At 35.9% G+C, this 20,756-nt stretch overlaps 1 protein-coding gene across 6 annotated transcripts in view; it reads right to left on the bottom strand.

Moving 5' to 3' along the window:
• The window catches only part of LOC127177089 (period circadian protein homolog 2), a 30,064-nt gene that overhangs the window by 1,837 nt on the left and 7,471 nt on the right, over positions 1-20,756 (bottom strand). For 4 of the 6 annotated variants that reach the window (XM_051129103.1, XM_051129102.1, XM_051129101.1 and 1 more), the window contains exons 6-22: positions 19,483-19,684; positions 18,356-18,407; positions 16,625-16,767; positions 16,446-16,524; positions 15,341-15,447; positions 14,881-15,034; positions 14,630-14,738; positions 14,178-14,348; positions 13,583-13,679; positions 13,077-13,212; positions 11,138-11,262; positions 10,821-11,021; positions 8,299-8,538; positions 6,022-7,022; positions 5,759-5,921; positions 3,922-4,099; positions 3,133-3,283 (exon numbers count right to left, since the gene is read on the bottom strand). In XM_051129103.1, coding sequence (XP_050985060.1) covers positions 3,133-3,283; positions 3,922-4,099; positions 5,759-5,921; positions 6,022-7,022; positions 8,299-8,538; positions 10,821-11,021; positions 11,138-11,262; positions 13,077-13,212; positions 13,583-13,679; positions 14,178-14,348; positions 14,630-14,738; positions 14,881-15,034; positions 15,341-15,447; positions 16,446-16,524; positions 16,625-16,767; positions 18,356-18,407; positions 19,483-19,684 — 3,309 coding nt within the window. The remainder of the gene's footprint in view (positions 1-3,132; positions 3,284-3,921; positions 4,100-5,758; positions 5,922-6,021; positions 7,023-8,298; positions 8,539-10,820; positions 11,022-11,137; positions 11,263-13,076; positions 13,213-13,582; positions 13,680-14,177; positions 14,349-14,629; positions 14,739-14,880; positions 15,035-15,340; positions 15,448-16,445; positions 16,525-16,624; positions 16,768-18,355; positions 18,408-19,482; positions 19,685-20,756) is intronic. The other 2 variants (XM_051129106.1, XM_051129107.1) reach the window with 2 other exon arrangements.

Genomic DNA, 20,756 nt, shown 5'->3' with positions numbered 1-20,756 from the left:
AGGCTTAGTGTATCCCGTCATGCATCATGTTCTGGAAATAAATCATGAGATCTTGCGAGAGGTCACAGAAACCTTTCCATTGTAATTTAAATATTAATAATAATTAGATATTACATATAATTTGGTACACTAAAAACACTAAAAAATTCTGGGTTATTTTTTTTTAACCCAAATACTGTGTTCAGCCCATTGGGTCATTTTATTGGGTTGTTTTTAATATTTTTACCCAGGTGCTGGGTTATTTTTCATCTAAGTTGATGGGTCATTTTTAATGCTGGGTTATTTTTTTCTACCCAACCGCTGGGTTAATCCTGTCTCTGACGAAACAACCCAGCTGCTGAGATACAGTCGAGCGCAGGCTTTCTGAGTCCTCAACAGGAAACAGTGGTTCACATCACCGCCAATTTGGTGGACTTCTTCAGCGAAATAAAGGTTTGTATACATTTTATTTCATTTATAAAGTCTTCACTGTGCTGTAAATTGTATTATTTTACGCAATGCAACATAAGGACGAGATGTCAGTCAGCTGTGTCAGTGTGGTCATTTCGCATGCTGGAAACACCTTTTGCCTTTCATAAAATAAATGGATTTTATTCATAATAGTACTAAGTTTAATTTAATTTGATGTTAAAATATGTTATCTAATTTCAGTACTGTTTGTTTATGGGCAGGTTTTGGAGTCAGTCACAGCGTCTTTCAGCTATGAGTAAAAGTAATTGTAAACTATGCTGTATTCACCCAAATAAATTCAATTTGTCTTGTATTTTGTCCATGTGTTCTTGCTTAATAATAAATGTGCATCTTTTGATTATTGCTCTTGCCTCTAGTAATTGTGTGTGTGTTTTTTTTTTTTTAAGTTTCAGTCTATTTTAAGCCTGCAATATAAGAATTTTTAAACAATAGTTGACTTAAATAAAATAACCTAGCATCTTTGGTAAAAACATTTAACCCATCCAGCTGGGTAAAAAAAAAACTGGGTTGTTTTTAACCCAGCATTTTTAGAGTGTAGTAAAACAAAGTGTTGCATGTTTCATTGCTGCAAAATGAGTATATTTATTTGCAACTGCCAGAAACTGCCAGAAATTAAATTGTGTCATCTAGGGTCCAATAAACATACATTTACAAGTTTAACACTATCAGTTAATGAAAAGTTCTACACACACTTGGGGTCTTTATGCTTACTTGAACACTTGGGCCAAATACAGGAAATATGTAGTCAAGTGCAAAGACCGCAAGTGTGGGTAAATTTAGGGATTAAGTGTTATTTAATGTGTTCTTCAGTGAAGGAAAAAATGTTGAACGTTTATGTTAATGTTTAATGTTCAGTTATGTTGGACGTTCAGATGAGTTTCTGTTACTGAATGTTGTGGTTACCACTGTGCTGAATAGTAGCTCTGTAAATTTGATTTTCACTTTGTTGCAACAAAATGTATAATAACTCTAAATCACAATTTTTCATATAGGTGAAAATTGCTCACTAGCGAGGAGGAGTGTATGTTTTGAAATGTTTTGTATGTTCATTCTGAGCTTTAAAGGAAGTATACTGTGTCAAAGTAATGCGTTTAAGTTAAAACAGCATTCTCTTGTTTTATGTAACATAACCTTGATTAAAGTAGGTTACAATAATAAAGCTAGAATTTATACAGTAGGTAGAATCAGATAGAAATACCAATCAACAACTGCACATTCACTTTTTACAGTGTACTTACAGCACTCTGTGTGAACTGCACGAGATAATCTACAGCTACAGATTTTTACACAAATAATGACCTTAGCATGTTGGTAAGGGAAGAATACCTACTTTCCCATGGTCCAATGTGCCCATGGCCGTATGTTTTGCAACACATGAAAAAGGGGTCAAGTGTTCATGCTACAGCACACATTCTACTGCAGTTGTATGGCTGTTTTTTGATTACTATGGTTTTTGATTATTTTCTTTGTTATGCTCACATGATACTAATGTTCTTCATCTTCATGAAAGTTTATTATTTGTATGCGTTTTAAAGCTTGCCAATTTAAACTTTCAAATGACTTGCATGCTGTTCTGACATGCAGTTTTTTTAAGCGCACAAATGTTTTCTTTTGCCTCTTAATGCACTTTAACTGTCAAGAACACACAGGTTTCACATTTATGTTATTGTTTGTAATTTGCATCTTTGTTCCAATTTTTAATAACAAAAATTAAATCAAAATAAAATGGAAAAAAAAAAAAAAGTGAAATAATATTTTGGTACATCGCCCACTAGAAAATCTGACTATTTTGGATTGTGTTTGAAAACTTTTCAAGGAAATTGTAGATACTGTGATCTTTTATGTTCTATAAATGTGTCCTATTGACATCTGTATGTGCAGATATGTTTGTTATTAAAATAACTGAATTTAGTTATGACATACTGAGTGCACTATGAGATGGGATGAGTATGTCTTTGAGTTACAGCAATCTAATATACCTGCTGCTGTCTCACTGCTCTTGACTTAATAGATTTTAATTGAAGGTACAAAAGTTATGTGCATTTTATTCATGCAGTGAAGACTATGCAATTTTGTATTTTACATTTGATTACTTCATTCAGTTCCTGTATTCTGCAACTTCCTGGCTAGCCTACTGCTGTTAGATAGACTCACCCAAAAAACTGACAGCAGTGTTTGTTTAATCTGTATCTTTGTCCTATTGTGTTTATCTGTTATATTCCTTGTCATTTGTTTCTTTGTTCTGACTGTTTATTTTACTTTAATAAGCTTGAGAACTTATTTCTATTAGTTAGGTTTGTAGGGCATACTAGTTTATAACTTGCAACTTGTCTTAAAACAAGCTGACACAATTTTGATAAGACAGTAGTTAATAAATCTACCAGAAAAAAATCATGATTTTTGTTTTCTTTTTTTGCCATATCGTCCACTCCTACTTTGGCCTAAATGGTCTGTCATTCTGTTTTTCTTTTGTTTTGTATTTAAAGAGGGAAATTAATTTGGCTGTACTGCTCAGTAATTTGCAAAACAAAAAACAAAAACAAAAAACAAAACAAAAGAAAAACAATATAAAGTATAATCATAAGAAGACTTTGCATCATGATCCTGTGTGAAAATTTGTGCTATATTTTTTGCCATATCACCCACTCTAGAGTCACATACCATGACATTGATGGCATTGGGTAACCCTCCTCTCCTCATCCAGGGGTGCTGATCAATCAGTTCTCGACGCTGCTCTGAAGAGAAACGGGGCTGGTTCTTCTGCATGCGCCTTAAACGCTCCCGATCTTCCCCCAAAACCTTTTCCATATCCCTGTCCCATAACACCAACACTCTTACAACAGAGCTTATTTTACAATAAAAAAGCTAAAGGTATGCATGAATTCAAAATTCACACTATTTACTTTGTTAGTGCACATTGCTAGTTTTGGGGTAAACAATTAATCCATGCAAGTTTATACACTGAAAAAAAACTGTCTTGGTAATCTTTAATCAAAATCTAAAAATGTGCTTTTTGCTCTAGCATAGCATTCACTCTCTGATCGTTCTTGCTGTCAGTTTGATGACTTGGGCAGAGTATAACTACACCATTTTATTTTTCCAAAATAAGAAAAATTCTTTCATCATTTACTCATTGATTGATCAGCTTAAAACTGTTTATCATATAAAGTGATCAGAAGACTTAGATTCTTATGGATTATTCTTTACCATGTTTTATAAACTTTTAAATAAAATTCTAGAAACTTTTAGAATGTTTTGGTGGAATGGAATTTCAATTTCAATTGAGAGACAGAAATCTCATTAAAAAAATTTATGAGAAAACTCATAAAAAAAATCATATGGGTTTGAAATGGCTTGAGTAAATGATAACAGGATTTTCATTTCTGGATAAATTTTACCTTTAAACACCAAATTCCCTAATCTCCCAATACAGACAGAATTGACTCTCACCTTGATGGCACTTGATAGGTCATCATGGCACAGTCATCATCATCGGCCGTAAGTCTCCAAACAGGCTCTTGAAGAACATATTTAACCAAATTTTGCTCCTGTTCCTTTATTACGTCTTCGCTCTTGTGATTGTTCTCTGAGGAGTCCACACTGCCAAAATACTTGCTTGTGTTGCTTCCTGCTCAGGAAGAGAAAACGCAAAAGTTTATTTTTCTGAGCTGATACTATTATATATATATAAATATATATATATATATATATATATATATATATATATATATATATATAACAATATATAATAACTCTGACTGGTATGACTAATCTATAATAAAGAACTGGATTGCTCATACGATTATCACACTGAAGCTTCTGCACCATCGTATTGGTATTCCTACACTTACTACTACCTTAATAATAATAATAAAAAGAAAATCATCCAATTCCAAATCTAATGCTTGTCAGTCTCCAATTCCCTCTGGTGATCATTCATCTAGATTGACACACACAGATTGTTATTTATTCTCACTAACTGGCCATTATTACATAGGAAAGTGTTATGCGACTGTAATATGTGACACAATGTAAAAATAACACAATTTATATACTTTTTAATGCCAAACGCTTGTCTTATCTTACTCTGCCTGGACTACTTTTTTCTGGTTCATGACAGTTAGGGTATGCTGAAAAACTCTCATATCATGTTCTCCCTCAACTTCAAAATCGCCCTATATCGCTGCTTAACCTTTTTTGTTAAGGGTGTTTGATCTTCTTTGCATGTTCACTTTGCAAAGACTGGGACGGAACTTCTGCAGTGTGAAGAATGAAGCACAATTTCGAAATGATTTTTGAAGTTGAGAGAGAAAATACGCTTGAAGTTTTTCAACATACCCTAACTGTCTTGAGTCAGAATACACAGAGTTCAGGGAGAGAAAGGCAAGACGAGCGTTTGAGATTAAAAGTATTTAAATTGTATTTTTTTAATGAAAATAACCGATTGTTTCGTTAGATAAGACCTTTCCTCCTGGGATTGTTTACAACCACATTTGGGATCGTTTGAAGCGGCATTTAAACTGCATTTTGGAAGTTCAAACTCGGGGCACCGAGTTATAAGGAGAAAATTGCAGAAATGTTTTCCTCAAAAACCATAATTTCTTTATGGCTGAAAAAAGAAAGGCATGAACATCTTGGATGACAAGGGGGTGAGTACATTATATGTGAATCTATGTTTTGGAAGTGGACTTCTACTTTAAGTAGAGATCATGTTCCATTAATATATTTTGTAAATTTCCGACCGTAAATAAAAAAAAAATATTATTATTATTACTTAATTATTGATTAGTAATATGTATTGCTAAGAACTTCATCTGGACAACTTTAAAGGCAATTTTCTCAATATTTCAATTTGTCTGCACCCTCATTTTCCAGATTTTCAAATAGTTGTAACTCTGCCAAATACTGTCCTATCCTAACAAATTTACAAACATATATTCAGCTTTTAGCTGATGTATAAATCTCAATTTTGAAATTTCGACCCTTATGACTGGTTTTGTGGTTCAGGGTCACATATGGTCAACCAATTTGGAACTACCTATACTTGAAAGCAAACTAATTGTGAATTTGCCATTGGAACAAAGGAAATACTACTACACACAAGTACTTTATATGAATTAAAATGAGAAGTAACAACAGAAGAACAGTTGTCCAGATTGAGCACTTTGAATTCAGTAGCTTGTTGTTAATAATTCCTTACATGTGGTGTGATGACAGACTGTGCGTGTTCAAGTATTTTTTAGTATTAATGTGTTAATGTTAATGTGAAGCATTAACTTGCAGTGACCTGTTCCACTATTAAAGGTGTTGCAGTCATTGGATGTGGAGCCAGTAGATGCTGAAGTGGCAGAGCCCATGGCAGAATGAGAGTCTTCCTGCAACAACAGTTCCAACACACTGCTGGATGAGGAGTGGTCACCACAGTGGCCACCATTACCCGAACAACATGCCTGGAAGAGTAGATGGAGAAAATCAGGCAAAGGATGGAATTCACCAAGTTCATGCAAGGTGTGTGTGTTCAGAATTGTTCATATGTTTGTAGCCCTTTACCTGCTGTAAGTCATCCATTGCAGAAGAAGTGGTATTAATGGATGTGTTGTTTTTGTCCTGTACTACACTGCAATTACCCTGGGTGCTGGACTGGGGAGCTGTGATATGAGAGTCCTGCTTTTCCTCCATCTGAAGCAGGTCCAGCTGCAATGGAGAACTACAGCGAGACTCAAACAGTGGGGGGGACTGAGGGGGTGGCAAAGGAGACCGACACTCTGTAGACTCAATGATGGAGTGTTTGGGGTCAGACCTCATTCCATACTGGTAATGTGTCTGGGGTGTAAATGCTGACTGCTGGGAAGTGAAGGAGGTATGGGTCTGAAAGCACTGTGGAGTACTGCAGCCCTGAGTGTTCTGAAGGTGCTGCGTAGTGCTGTACGCTTGTTGTGGTTGAAAAGCTTCCTGGCCGGTGTAGACTTGTTGAGGCTGCAAGGGTTGCTGTATATTGTAGGCTTGCTGGGGCTGAAAGGGCTGCTGGCCATTATAGGCTTGTTGAGGCTGAAAGGAATGCTGGCCATTGTAGGCTTGCTGGGACTGAAAGACAGCACTGTAGGCTTGCTGAGTGTCAGCATAGAATGGAGAGCGAGGTGCTGTGCCTATCTGTGGCAACATAAAACTGGGCAAAACAAATGCTACAACTGGTGTGACTAAAGGGGTAGGATATGTAGTGGCAGAGGGTGTGGCCTGAGTGTTCTGGGATTCTGCTGCTCCTGTAGGGGGGGCTTGGGGTGGGGCAATAGTGGGAACTACAGGGTAGAGAGGATATCCTGGAACCACGGTTGGAAATGGAACTGAAAGACCAGACTGTGATGTCTCGGAGGGGGACCAAGATGTCTGGTTTAAACCCTGCAGGGGTGGTAGAGGTCTGTGCTGAGACGCAGCATTATCTGATGAATCAGGACGTTTTGTGCGCGACTTCTTTGACTTTTTGGTGCGCCCGCTTTTCTTGATGGTTGCATCTGTAACAGGGACACTCGCTCCTGCTTTGGTTCCACGAGCTGCTGATGGGCAGACAAAGAGTAAGGACAGAGAAAGAGCGGAAAATTAGCGTAATGTAAAGAGAATTACATGGACTATTTCTAAAAAATGTGAAAAAAGCATATTAGGTGTGTATTTGTGGCCATCATTTGCACATGTCCACAAAGTCCTTGAGACTGTAAGGTGCCACCACTTGTCATTTTATGATGCAGAAATGTGCACCCTTATTATATCATTACGTCAGCAATGTGCAGATGACCAGAGGGCAGAGAGCATCATTTGAGACTAAGATTGGGAATGAGAAACTGGTACTTTTTAATTTAATTTATTTATTTTTATGTTGTTGGGTTCTTTGAATGTTTGCATCCAATGTGAATGGAACACATACTGTAGAGAAATTAAGTTTATTATGTATATACATAATATATTGTGCACACTACTGTGCAATAGTCTTAGGCCATTAGTATTTTCGCTTAAAGCCAGTTATCTCTATCTTTTGCTGTAGTTTGTCAGTAGGAAATATCTATTTACATCACCAAACATTCCTTTTACCATTAACTGGAGTCTGACAACAGCCAGTGCTCCACACAGAGATCTGATTTCACCATCATCTAGTCCAGGGGTGGGGAACCTTGATCCTGGAGGGCCCATGTCCCTGCAGAGTTTAGCTCCAACCCTAATCAAACACACCTGAACAAGCTAATCAAGGTCTTCAGGATACAGGCTGGTATTTTTTTCAGGGTTGGAGCTAAACTCTGCAGGGACACCAGCCCTCCAGGATCAAAGTTCCCCACACCTGATCTAGTCTGCTTCGAATGACATGAAGAATCAGAAAGAAACTAGGACAGAATAAATCCAGAAGAACTGTGGCAACATTTCCAAGACGTTTTTAAGAAACTTAACTGCAAAGATAAATTAGAAACTATGCACAAGTGTACCTAGGACAAAAGCTGTTTTAAACCTATAAAATCTATCTATGACATACTTTTTGAAAGCATCCTCACTTTACAGCATTTTTATACAAGTGCCTAAAACTTTTCACAGTACTGTAGCTTTGCAGTTAGGTTTCTTGAAGCGTTTTGGAGACATTGCCACAGTTCTTCTGGATTTAGTCTGTCTCAGTTTTTTCTGATTTTTCATGTAATCCCAGATGGACTTTGTGGAGACTCTGGCTGTTGTCAGACTCCTTGTGTATACAAAATTCTCACTGCGAGAAGTAAATTTCCACAATGTCCAGTTTGTTTTGTCACTGCCGTTGATGTCATGCATTAACTCTATGTGTTTTTAATGTTTACATACCCTCGGTAGCCTGTCCTCGGTTTCTTTGTGTGCTAGGTGGGCAATCCTTCTGGAGGGCTTGACCATTCCGTAGCTCCTTACACCGACTGAGAAACGCTTGCTCTTCTTTCTGTGTGTGTGCTGCCAGCACCTGTTTTGTGAGTCCCAGCTTCTTATAGGCTTCCTGCTCCACTGTGGGTGGGGAAACCACACTAACAGGTGCAGAAGGGGCTGGGCTTTCTGCAGCATCCTCAATGATCTCTGCAAGTAACAGTTATATGACATTTGAATCACAATTTTAATTTAATCTTCCCCTTAAATCAACACCTGGATTGATGCCCATTAGTACTGTGAAAAAAACAATAGAGGTTCCCTACATTGCAGATATCTACTGAAACTGGGGCAGTTAATTTAGCATGCTTATTAAGTGTGATTAATTATGGAAAAAATAACACATATGTGCCATATAATGTACTTGGCCCAGAACAGTACATCATCTTACACTGCATACAGTTGCTGACAGACATAATGCAGGACAACAACTGAAAATGTAAGATATGAGGGAAAAATGCCCTGTATGGGTTTATATTCACATGATATAGTTTAGTATTATCACGTGAGCAAGAGTGCTGTTTTTTCACAAATATATCTGCACAACTGCAAATGTGATATTGATCTTATGCAACAGTTCAATAAACATGAAGTTAATATTGTTACATTTGTGACACAGTATTCTGTTTTTGCACAATTTCACACAGAAACACACAGTTGTGTTTAGTTACAGAATGAATCCACGTATTTGAACAAATCAAGTAATCCAATGATTCAGTGACCCATTAATTTAGACAGTAACGTGTTTTGATCACAATTTCTACAAAGGTGGCCCTCACAGGACTGCTTGATTAAGGTCTCCAAAACGCTAAACACAACTCTGCATAAAGGCTTGCTTCGTTTCTGAAAGTTGAATGAATGACTAAATGACTTTCCCATTAAGACAGTGACTTGCTGCCAACTACTGGTGGTTTCAGTTTCATATTTAGAGTATCATTTAATTAAAAAAAGAACAGATCATTTCTCATTTAGATTTTTTTGTATGTTTATTCAATGCATTTCTTATTTAACACAATGTCTATTTTTCATTTGTGAGTAATTTCTTAGTCTAACATGATTAATTTAGAATTAATACAATTAATTAATGATTACGATTAATTAATAATTAGATTGACAGCCCTAATTTAACATTCTCTGTCAAGACTTTGCTATTTTAATAAAACAGGGTGTCCGAACTCTGTCCTGGAGGGTCACTGTCCTGAAGAGTTTAGCTCCAACTTGAAATGTATGTCTAGTAAGACCTTGATTAGCTGGATCAGGTGTGATTAACTGGGGCTGCAGCTAAACTTTGCAGGACATCGGCCCTCCAGAAGCAGGATTGGACACCCCTGCAATAAATATTTGAAAGCTGAGATTGTGAAAGAAAGCTGTTACTATATTAATAATTTTGCAACATTCTACTTAAAATAAACCAATTATGTATGATTAATAATTAATTTAGGAATAGTTATTTTTTAGGACTGTTGAGGGATTAAAATGTGTTATTAAATTAATTAATCACAAATTAACTGCACATGAATTTGAGCTGAGACATTACCTCCCAAAAGATCATTTAAAATCATCACTGTGAGAAAAGCATTGAATAGACATTACAAAAAGTTGCCTTAGGAAACAAGAAACTGATTCAGTATTTATAACAAAAACTTTTAAGGCTCCAATGTGGCCATAACATTGTTTTCAGAAGCTGAAGCAGTGAGCGAGCTAATATTCAGCTTCCACACTCCACACAGACACTTCTATAGCACACATTTTTCTAGGTTAACATTACATTGAGTGGCTGTGTAAAGTTGCTACTACTTTCATGTTTAGAATGATAAGCCATATTTGAGGTTGATGAATGACAGGTGAGCGTTTGGATGTCCTGCCCAATGTACTGTATTACCACATAGACCAGCCCTTAACGATCTGTCCATCATGAACTGTGTGACTTCGCCACTTCCTGGGGATTTATTTTATTATTTTTATTCTGAGATTAAACGACTAATAACATTTTGGTCGACCAAGCCTCTTCTCGTCGACTAATGGTTAGTCGACTATTCGGGGCCAGGCCTATTCTGAAGTGGCATTTAGATATATTTACACAGACTATTCAGAGATGGCATGAATGCATTTACACTGCAATTAGAATTCCATTAATAATGCTATGAGATTAATGGGTTTTTAATAGCCATTAATTTTTTTTTTTATTTTAATGATACTCATCACCGTCTCAGTAAGTGAGTAATTCAGTTATTCCTTCAACCTTAATTCAAATGACTAATTCACTCAAAAATGAAGGAAGTGACTATGTTTATAAATGGGTCACTGAATCCCTGGCTCACTCGACTCAAAAATGTGGATTCATTAATTTATTCTGTAATTAATCACACAAAATGAATGTGTTAAATTGACAGCCATATTTTTTAGTGATAATGTGTGAAATGTGTCGGTACCTGATTCTGGCTGTGTTTTTTTGTCTCCCACATGTACAATTGTGCTGCTGTAGGAACACTGAGAAACCACACTGTCTGCTTTGCTGGGAAGGTCCAAAGAAGATAAAGGCCCTCCAACAACATGACCTGGGGCAGGACCTTGCGGAGGCTTTTCATTGGTCTTTATAGACAAAGAAGATGGCGCTTCCATACATAAAGAATCTAAAACAAAACAAAAAAAATTGCAAATAGAGATTGAAAGAATTATCTTTATTTTTCTATCAAAACAACACCTTCCAGAATTGTTAAAAAAAAAAAAAAAAAAAAAAAAAAAGTACCATCAGTTTGCTGTAGACTGGCATCAGAGGCTTTCTTGTCCTCATCCGAATTTGAGGAGGTGGTGTTTGAGGAAAACTGATACTTTCGTTTTACTGTGTTTGGGACGTTACAGCTCTCCAAATATCTGAGACACACAATTCAATAATGCAGTCATAGTCAAGCAATACCATGCTTATTGTCACGATTTCCAGCTGGAGTGCCCATGAGCTCCTCTAGAGGGCAATCCATCCCATACCTTTGCCACTCCATTTCCCATAACCCCCTGCCTAGGAACTGATTACATGCACACCTGTTTCCCATTAGGAGGACTACTTAGGTTGCAAACCCACTCACACACATTGCTGAGTCTTGATTGATAAATTGACAATTGTAATTAAAAGTGGGATTGAACCTGAAAATGCAATGACTGACAGTGATAACCATGGCAATGGGATGGGACAAAAAAAAAAAAAAAATCAATAGGGTACAACAGGGCTAAAGGCACACCCTAAGGAAAAAAATTACTTTTCACTGTGCCCAAAGTGTATGATTTTAGAAATATATATACATTTATGGAGCAACAGATTTTGTGTGAAAATAAATCATACAAGTTGTTAATTTAGTTAGGTGGGAGGGGGGTGTGGTGGGCACACAGTATTGATACAAAAACTTTAGCTATTTTTTTTAATAATGTCCAAGTTAACACTTGTTCAAACAAAGTTTGTATTTTCTGCTTATTTTGATAAATAAAAGAATTAATTTTTGTTCAATGAATATACTGTCATTAAAATATGTTAATATAAAACATATTTTAAAATACAGAAAAAAAAAAATAATTTTAAAATGTAAAGATTCTGAAAGCACTGAAGGAGATCCCATAGTAACTGAATATAGATTTACAGTAGTAACAACAAATTATATTTTATTATATGATATGATTAATATCAAGTTTTTAAATATGATGGTTTCATTCTTAACATGGTAATTATCTCTAAGATGGACACCCAACATAATATATGATATTTACCATCTAACAATGTTGTGTCAACAAATGTAAAAGTCAGCCCTCTATTAATTATCATGTTAATTGCTGTGCCTTTTAGCCTCAACAGCAGGGGTAGTTTTTACCCCAAATACCATACATATTCTTTTGTTATTTAAAAACCGCTGCTTTAATTATCTTAAACAAAACCAAACATCACTAAGAAGACCTTTGTCTCAAGATATATTCAAAAACTTTAGCGATTCTCATTTGCTACTTAAATCTACAACTTTTTAAAAACACCAAAAATTAAATCAAGAAAGCACAGAATCGACTTTGCACTGCTGACCGCAAATCAAAAGATCAGGCAAATTTGCATGTGGATCTTGAAAAGTGGATGTTTTGGAAAATGCTATGCCACATTTTTTTCTGCCATCTAGTGGTTTAGAGAAAAATAATATCAAAGGTGCCTTTTACCCCGGAGGAACCTTTAGCCCCGTTGTACCCTACTGTATGTCAGAACCGATCTGTACATTAAGTCTTGGGGTGTAATACAAACTAAAACTTCTGCCACTTGTTCTTTGTAATGTTCTTCTTTGTTGTAACAACCACTAACATTTAACTTTTTGCTTTAAGTAAACATTATTTACATTTTTTTCTTTTGTGTTAATTTAGTAAAAAGCAGGAAGTCACTATGTCTAGATTATTTTTTAACAAGTACTGAATACTATGTAACAAACGTTATGTACGTTGTAACAATAACTGCTCTTATCTGGATCATGACTTTTCCATAGGTAGCAAAAAAAAAAAAAAAAATGCAAAAATATTGATATGTATTATTACATTGATTATTGTCAAATTTTGCAACAAAATATTCAAATGTAATCTTTTAGCTATATTTCCCAACCCTAAAAATGTCTTCTCTCTGCCAAATAATAATTGAGCATGCAGTATAAAACACACATGCCCACACATACCTGATGACACTGTCCAGACAGCTGATTTGCTGGTACGAGTACATTGTGTGGTCCTTCAAATCCTCCATTGTGGCAGGTCCATCTCGGACCAGCAGTGCAGAGTCTTTCTGCTTTACAACAGGAGACCTGAACCCTGCTAAAATACATTTAGTGAATACATACAATCACATTAACACACTGACACTATTACATACACTAACACTGACATACCCTGCTGTACTATACACACAAGTTTGTTTTTGTGAATTGTGGGGACTCTTCATAGACTTTATACTGACCAAACGATATTGTCTATCCCCTAACCCTAAGCCTACCCCCCTTACAGAAAACATGTTTGCATCGTTACACTTTCAGATAAACATAATTTACTATTTTTAATAATTTTTTTACATTGTGGGGACCACAGGCCAGTCAGGTTTTACTATCCTTGTGGGGACATTTGGTCCCCACAATGTAGCAAAAACAAGTACACACACACACACACACACACACACACATATACTCACTGTCAAAAGACTTTTTCTGTTCTGCTTTGGAAGAGGAGCCTTGCTGCTCCTGAGCTTTCAGCATGTGAACCCCTTTACAAATCTCCTGAAATGACCTCTGAAAAACAAGTTTTTAAATGATGTGGACAGGTTTGAACCCTATCAAATAGTCAAATTGATTAATTACGATTAATTGCTTTCAAAATACACATAAATAATAATAATAATAACAATATTAATAATAATACCTATAAATATACACAGTACACAAACACAAATATTACGTGAACACACACTTTTATTTTGGATCCAATTAATTGCAATTAATCAATCTGACAGGACTAATTAAAAATAAGTGCACAGGAGAACTGCATTTGGGAGAGAAAAAAAAAATTGCTGTTATTATCAATAATTTTGTCTTTGTTTAAGGAGTGTTTTAACATTCCATTTCAAGTTCCTAAAACATCTCACTGTAATAAATATACTAAATGAAAAAAAAAATTGCATAAAGCAGATGGCTCTTACCAAAAAAAAAAAAAAAGATATTTTGGAAATACTGTTTTTAAATGAGTGTGAGTTCTGGAATGAGTATGTGCATGCTGAGAAGAATTATTACCGGTTTGCTTTTGCCCTCCTCCTTTCTGGTGAATCCGCTGATCCTGTTCCCACCGTTTGCTGTGTTTCCATTTCCATTACTGTCACTAGAGGATGCTATGCTCAGCAGGTGCTCATGAGAACCATTACTGCCATGACTGCCATAACCACTGGACCCCATACTGTGGACCGGCTACAAGACAAAAACAGTGTACAGAGTATTTCATTGTTGAAAAAGTAGCTCTGAGAACAGTCATTGTCATCAACTACAAATTCCACATTATGCCAAAGAGTGTTTGCGGAGAATGTGAGGCCATCTGTGAAACTGACTTGCTTGAGCCTATCAAATTTACACTGCCAAAAATACATCCTCCATGCAATTGCACACACACGACATCTTTGCTTGCAGTATGTTGCTTATGAGTGAAAGACAGAGTATACATGTTATTTGTATACTAAAGAACAAGATTTCACCTGTAGAAGCAGTCTGTGAATCTGTTCAGTAATTTCCTGTATATCTGAATCCATGATCTTTTCCTCTGTGAAAGCAGGAGCTGAAAACACATCCTCATTCATCGGACCCCTATACATAGACACAGAAACCATATATCAAAAAGGATATCACAAATTAAAATGTTAAATTAAAAATTAAATATCATCTACCTTTATGTACATAACATGAAAGACCTTTACATATATATACATAAGAACTGGTTAAAACTCACATCCGAACTTTGTGTCGTCCAATAACGAAGGACACCTTGCGGCTCCATGGGTTCACAAAGCTACACCAGCTTGTGTCTAGAGTAACATATTCTCCATTTCTCACACAGAATCGGATTGAGGACTGATCAAATGGCTGCCCAACATACTGCAGAACTGTAGGAGAGAGAGACAGTTACAAAAGCAAGGACAATACTGGGTGTGATTGGCTGAGGGCAGTATAATTCCAGTTATAGGTTTCAGTTTTAGTTTGTCTTTATTAGTACTACATAACAATACTAATATTGACTTTATCTGTCGCCACAAACAAATTGAATTTGTAGTGCACAACATTAAAAAAAAGATGTCAAAAAGGAAGATTTGCCTGCCTAAGTGTAAAGTGCTTCCTGGTGGAAGACCAAGATTAGAACATTTATAAACAATGCTGGTCAGTGGTGTTTGTGTATGAATTTGTATTCTTACTTTTCCGGTGCACTGCCAGCATTATAGGTCTGTCACTGGGATGCAGGTGTAATAGAAGAGGTGTCCCAATCAAGTCCTGAGGCAGATATCCTAACAGAGGCACTGCCCTGAAAAGCATGCAGGTGCTTTTGCATTATATTATTCTGTGTCAGTTTGTCTTTATTTCCCAAAGTAAATTTGGTTGCAGCATTTAGACAAAGCTAAGGGAATAAAAGATTGTCTAAATAGATTTGTTCTAATAACAGATATTCCAGATAGGGCTGGCAATCGATTAATCACAATTAATAGCATACAAAATAAAAATTTGATTTTGCCTAATATATGTGTGTGTATTGTGTGTAATTATTATGTATATATAAATACAAGCACATTCATGTATATATTTAAGAAATATTTACAAGCATATGTATTTATTATATATTTTTTACATTTATATTATATATAAATAAAAATATTTTGTACATATTTCTCTTAAATATATACATTAATTTGTGTGTATTTATATATACACAATAATTACATGCAGTACACACACATATATTAGGCAAACACCTGCCTTTAGTGTAACTTGGCCAAGCTCATCTGCTTCTTCCCATTTATTTTACTAACCTAATTTTTTTTTATCATTTCAAGAGTTCTTATCCTTAACATTTATGACAAGATTCCAATATAGCAAGGAAAAAGATGTAACGGATTCAATATAAGACTTATAAAAACATACACTTTAGTGCTTTATCCATATTAAATGACATATTAAATGATGATTTTTGGTATTTTGAGAAAAAGAATCTTTTTAGTCTTTACAATGCGTCCTCACAACATCTAACCAAGCCATCAACTAAGTAGTCAATCACAGACCAGCGTATTTTTTTGTCAAATGTAACAACAAATTTACATTTAATCATTTAGCAGACTCTTTTATCCAAAGCGACTTGCAAATGAGGACAAAACAAGCATAATAAAATTACTGACTTATTGCTGTAATCGAACAGTCTTTAAACAAACCTGTATGTTGTGTAATACAGTATTTGCAGGTGATGACAACAAACTAATCACAGTCTGGTATTTTCTTTAATAATAATTAACACTGCTCACAGACACAAACCTTTCATCAACATCTTGAAACACACAGTTTGGCGTGTGAGTTGTGGTGAAGATTCTCTTATCAGGTGGAATTCTTGGTGCTGCATATTAGAAAAAAATATATCAAAAGACAACCTATTTAGTTATCATAATAGCTTGAAACCTAAGTGCACAAGGACAAGAGCAACTGTGTGTGATTACCTTCATATCCAGAGTGAACTCTCTCAGCCAGTATGAGGCAGCAGAAATGTTCCTCAGAGAGCTCTGAGTCTTGAACCTTCATCAAATATGGAGTCATCCGAAATGGATAGTACTGCAGATCTCCTTCCTTCTCTTTACCACCACTACACTCAGAAACACAAAAGCACATTCTAAAGATACTTTCTAACCTAATCTTGCGTCACCAGACTTTAGACTAACAGCATAATGACACTGGTCCACTTACAATTTAACAGCTCTATTAAAGAAGTCCACTTCCAAAACAAAGATTCACATATAATGTACTCACCCCCTTGTGATCCAAGATGTTCATGTCTTTCTTTCTTCTGTCGTGAAGATATTATGTTTTTTAAGGAAAACATTTCTGCATTTTTCTCCATATAATGGATTGCTATGGTGCCCCGATTTTGAACTTCCAAAAGGCAGTTTAAATGCGGCCTCAGACAATCCCAAATGCGGTTGTAAATGATCCCAGCCGAGAAAGAAGGGTCTTTTTAAGTAAAACGATCAGTTATTTTCATTAAAAAAACACAATTTAAATGAAGTTCCAAACGTAGGTTCGGGAGGAGCCTAATCATTTAGTCCTGTCAATCATCATTACGAGCCTATATAAGCAGCTCTCATTGCACCATCCCAGCCTCAGTTCTTCCGGCATCCCTCCACCTCCCCTTCTCCTCCTCTAATTCTGTTATTCTCCCTCTAGGAAATATCGCACTGGGGGGTTGAACCTTGGGTTCGAGCCTCCATTAAGGACAGTAAGCCGAGTTTGTTTACCATTGCCCATCAGGACTGGATGGGCAGGCGAACTCGTGAAATACTTTTTAATCTCAAATGCTCGTTTTGCCTTTCTCTCAATGAACTCTGTGTATTCAGGCAGAGTAAGACAAGATGAGCGTTTGAGATTAAAAAGTATATAAATTGTATTGTTTTTATTAAAATAACCAATCGTTATGCTAGATAAGACCCTTCTTTCTCAGCTGGGATCATTTACAACCGCATTTGGGATCGTTTGAAGCCACATTTAAACTGCATTTTGGAAGTTCAAAATCGGGGCACCATATCAGTCTCCATTATATGGAGAAAAATGCTGAAATGTTTTCCTCAAAAAACATAATTTCTTTACGACTGAAAGTCGTAAAAGAAAGACATGAACATCTTGGATGACAAGGGGGTGAGTACATTTTATGTGAATCTTTGTTTTAGAAGTGGACTTCTCCTTTAAACATTAATCATTTGATTGACATGTAAAGTGCAACATCAGTTTTTTTTCACATGACATGTAGGGGCTCCAGGTATCCAGTTTACCAGTTACTAAGAAAACAAAATCAAAGTTTTGGAAGATTTGAAGGCCCAGACCTTACAAACAAAATTCATTGACACTGTCTTCTTTTTAAGCACTTATCATAGCAGTAACTTGAAAACAAAACTTGGCTTCCTGGTGGACTAATAAAAACCTGTGCATTCAAACTCTTAAGTAACATACTAGTCAGTCAATCATACTGAAATAATATTGTCTAATGTCAGCCAGAGTGTGCAATATGCATCAGACAGTCAATAGCCAGTGACTATTTCAAACCTAACACACTATGCCTACACGTGTAAGATAGCTACTAAATAAATACAGTAAGAAATTATACTTTTGCACTTATAGTGAACACTTTAAATAACTATAAATTTGTTTGTATAATAGTGCTTGATTCAAGTCTGTCTGACCTGATTCGACAGAAGAAGGATTTCTCCTGCATGAACTCAGTCGATGATGACTCTGAAAAACAGCAAAAGAGAAGATTGTGAACAAAATGAATGCAAGACGTAAAGAGATGTAAGGAAACCTCCCTCAACCTGTTTCCCCAAAGAAAAAACCATACACTGTATGGAGCCAAATTTACTCTGTGTTTAAAACAGTTTTGTTATTTTGGGTTATTCTTTTAATCAGTCTTGGCCTTATTTGGCCTTAAACAAAATGGTGTAATGTTGTTATTCTTTCAAATCAGAGCTGGGGTGCGTTTCCAAAGAGCACTGTTAGCCAACTATGGTTGCAAGTTCCATCGTTACCAACACAGTTAAATTATTTAGTGTTCCCGAAACCACAGTTTAAACGAACATTCGCAAACAGCTGTAGTTCCAATTCACATGGTTAAAATTACAACTCTCGACCTGTGGTTAGAAGCATAGTTTCTTGTTAGTATGACGTGGCCTTAAACAGATCATGCACTTAAGCTAAAACAGTGCATTCTATATCATTCATTCCATTTGAATATTTATACATTTAAATCTATATGTTTTAGAACAACAATCAACGCTGCTTTTAAAGAGAGTGCATGTGCATAAATGCGTAAGGGAACCCTGATGACATAAGATGGAATATGACATAAGAGGGAACTCACAACTAACTAGTTAGTTAGTTTCTCCAACAATGCATTGTACTATGGTAGTTAAACAGCGAGTTACATTGTTGTAAGAAAAATGCACCCCAGTTTGATTTAGCTCAAGGCTAAGATTTCTCTATTAATGATGTGGAAGAAAATTAATTAAAATGCATCTGGAACCAGGAGTACTGAAAATGTGGATTATCACTGTTATGGAAGGAGGAACCTTTATATTTGTATTTGTAGAGTGCTTTGTGAAGAACAAAATATTCATATGCAAATCTGACCAAGAGACTGGAATAGGATCAGTACTGGCCAATATACTGAATTTCAGGTATCAAAACTTGATCTGTAAAGGAAAAAGAAGTATCGGTGCAACCCTCGCAAACAGTCATATTTTTGGATGGGATGTGTAGTTGACAATATGTTTTGTATAAATCAGTTCAGTGCACTGTGCATTGGTAAACTGACCTGTTCCGGTGCACATGCTCCAAGATGGAAGTCTGTAGGGTGTTGTAAAACTGTAGAACACACTGACGTCACGAGGTGTCAGAAACTCAACAAACTTTCTGTCTTTGAACTCATCTTTTCTGCAGTTCAAGATCCCTGCAGCCTGTTCCGAAATGTACACAATCTTTCCTGTGATCAGGGACACTGCAACTGCAAAGATATCCTTCAGACACAAAAAACACGAAAAAAATTTTAGACATTGCCTTTATGTTCATTTGTCATATATATATATATATGAAGAGTTCAGATGCAAAACCAGCTAAAAGCCATCTCGGTCAAAAATGAGATTGATACTGAGTGAATGCTCCTGACACATAGTATACATCCATCAAATACTTTTACTTCAAACTCGCTAAAATACCAGCCTCAGCCCAATCAGAAGTACCAGTACTTACATAGAAACCTATACAAAGTAGCCAGAAAGAAATGCTCATTTTAAAGAAAAATGTCAGATGGATTTAGCTGGTTTTGCATCTGAACTCTTCATATATATATTTTGAAGCTATATTTAAACTGCATTTTTGGAAGTTCAAACTCAAGGGCACCATAGATGTCCACTATATGGATAGAAATCCTGAAATGTTTTCCTCAAAAAACATAATTTCTTTATGACATCTTGGCTGACAAGGGGGTGAGTACTAGGGCTACAATGATAAATTGATTCATGGATCAATTCTAAGATCTTCCGAATGCATCGTGATTCTCTTTGGAATCGATTCTGAGCTTAGATTTTAACAGCAGATGGCATCTCTAATCTAGTTTTTATCCGCACACTCAGATGCACACGAAGAAGAGTGCTGAAGAGCACTTGTGCGTTTGGGTGAGTCATGTAATTTCACCTCGGCTCAGAATGCTTTTATGACTCGAGATTAATGTAAACACAGCCCACTGTGAACAACCTTGTAATTCGCTTCAACCTTTTCGAATTGTATGAATGATTATTTTTGGTTTAAGTGTGTGTAAGGATTTGGAAACAAGCAGAGTACAGCTGGTTCTAAAGCAAGCAGTAAGGATGGGCAATATGGGCTTAAAAATTTATCACGATAATTTCTGGTATTATTGCAGTAACAATATCAATGACGATAATTCAGGGAATCCTGTTTCATTAGAGAAAAGTATTATCTTTCCTATTTTTACCCAAAATAGAGCATAACTGAGTACACACAGTTAGTTCACTGGAAGCCTAAGGGGCCCCCTGCGCAGAAACTCCACATATGCTTTATAGAAGAAGTAAC

Source organism: Labeo rohita, chromosome 15, assembly GCF_022985175.1.
Source record: "Labeo rohita strain BAU-BD-2019 chromosome 15, IGBB_LRoh.1.0, whole genome shotgun sequence".
Lineage (NCBI taxonomy): Eukaryota > Metazoa > Chordata > Actinopteri > Cypriniformes > Cyprinidae > Labeo > Labeo rohita.
Note: the sequence above shows the minus strand (reverse complement) of the source record. Positions and strands in the feature narration are given on the sequence as shown.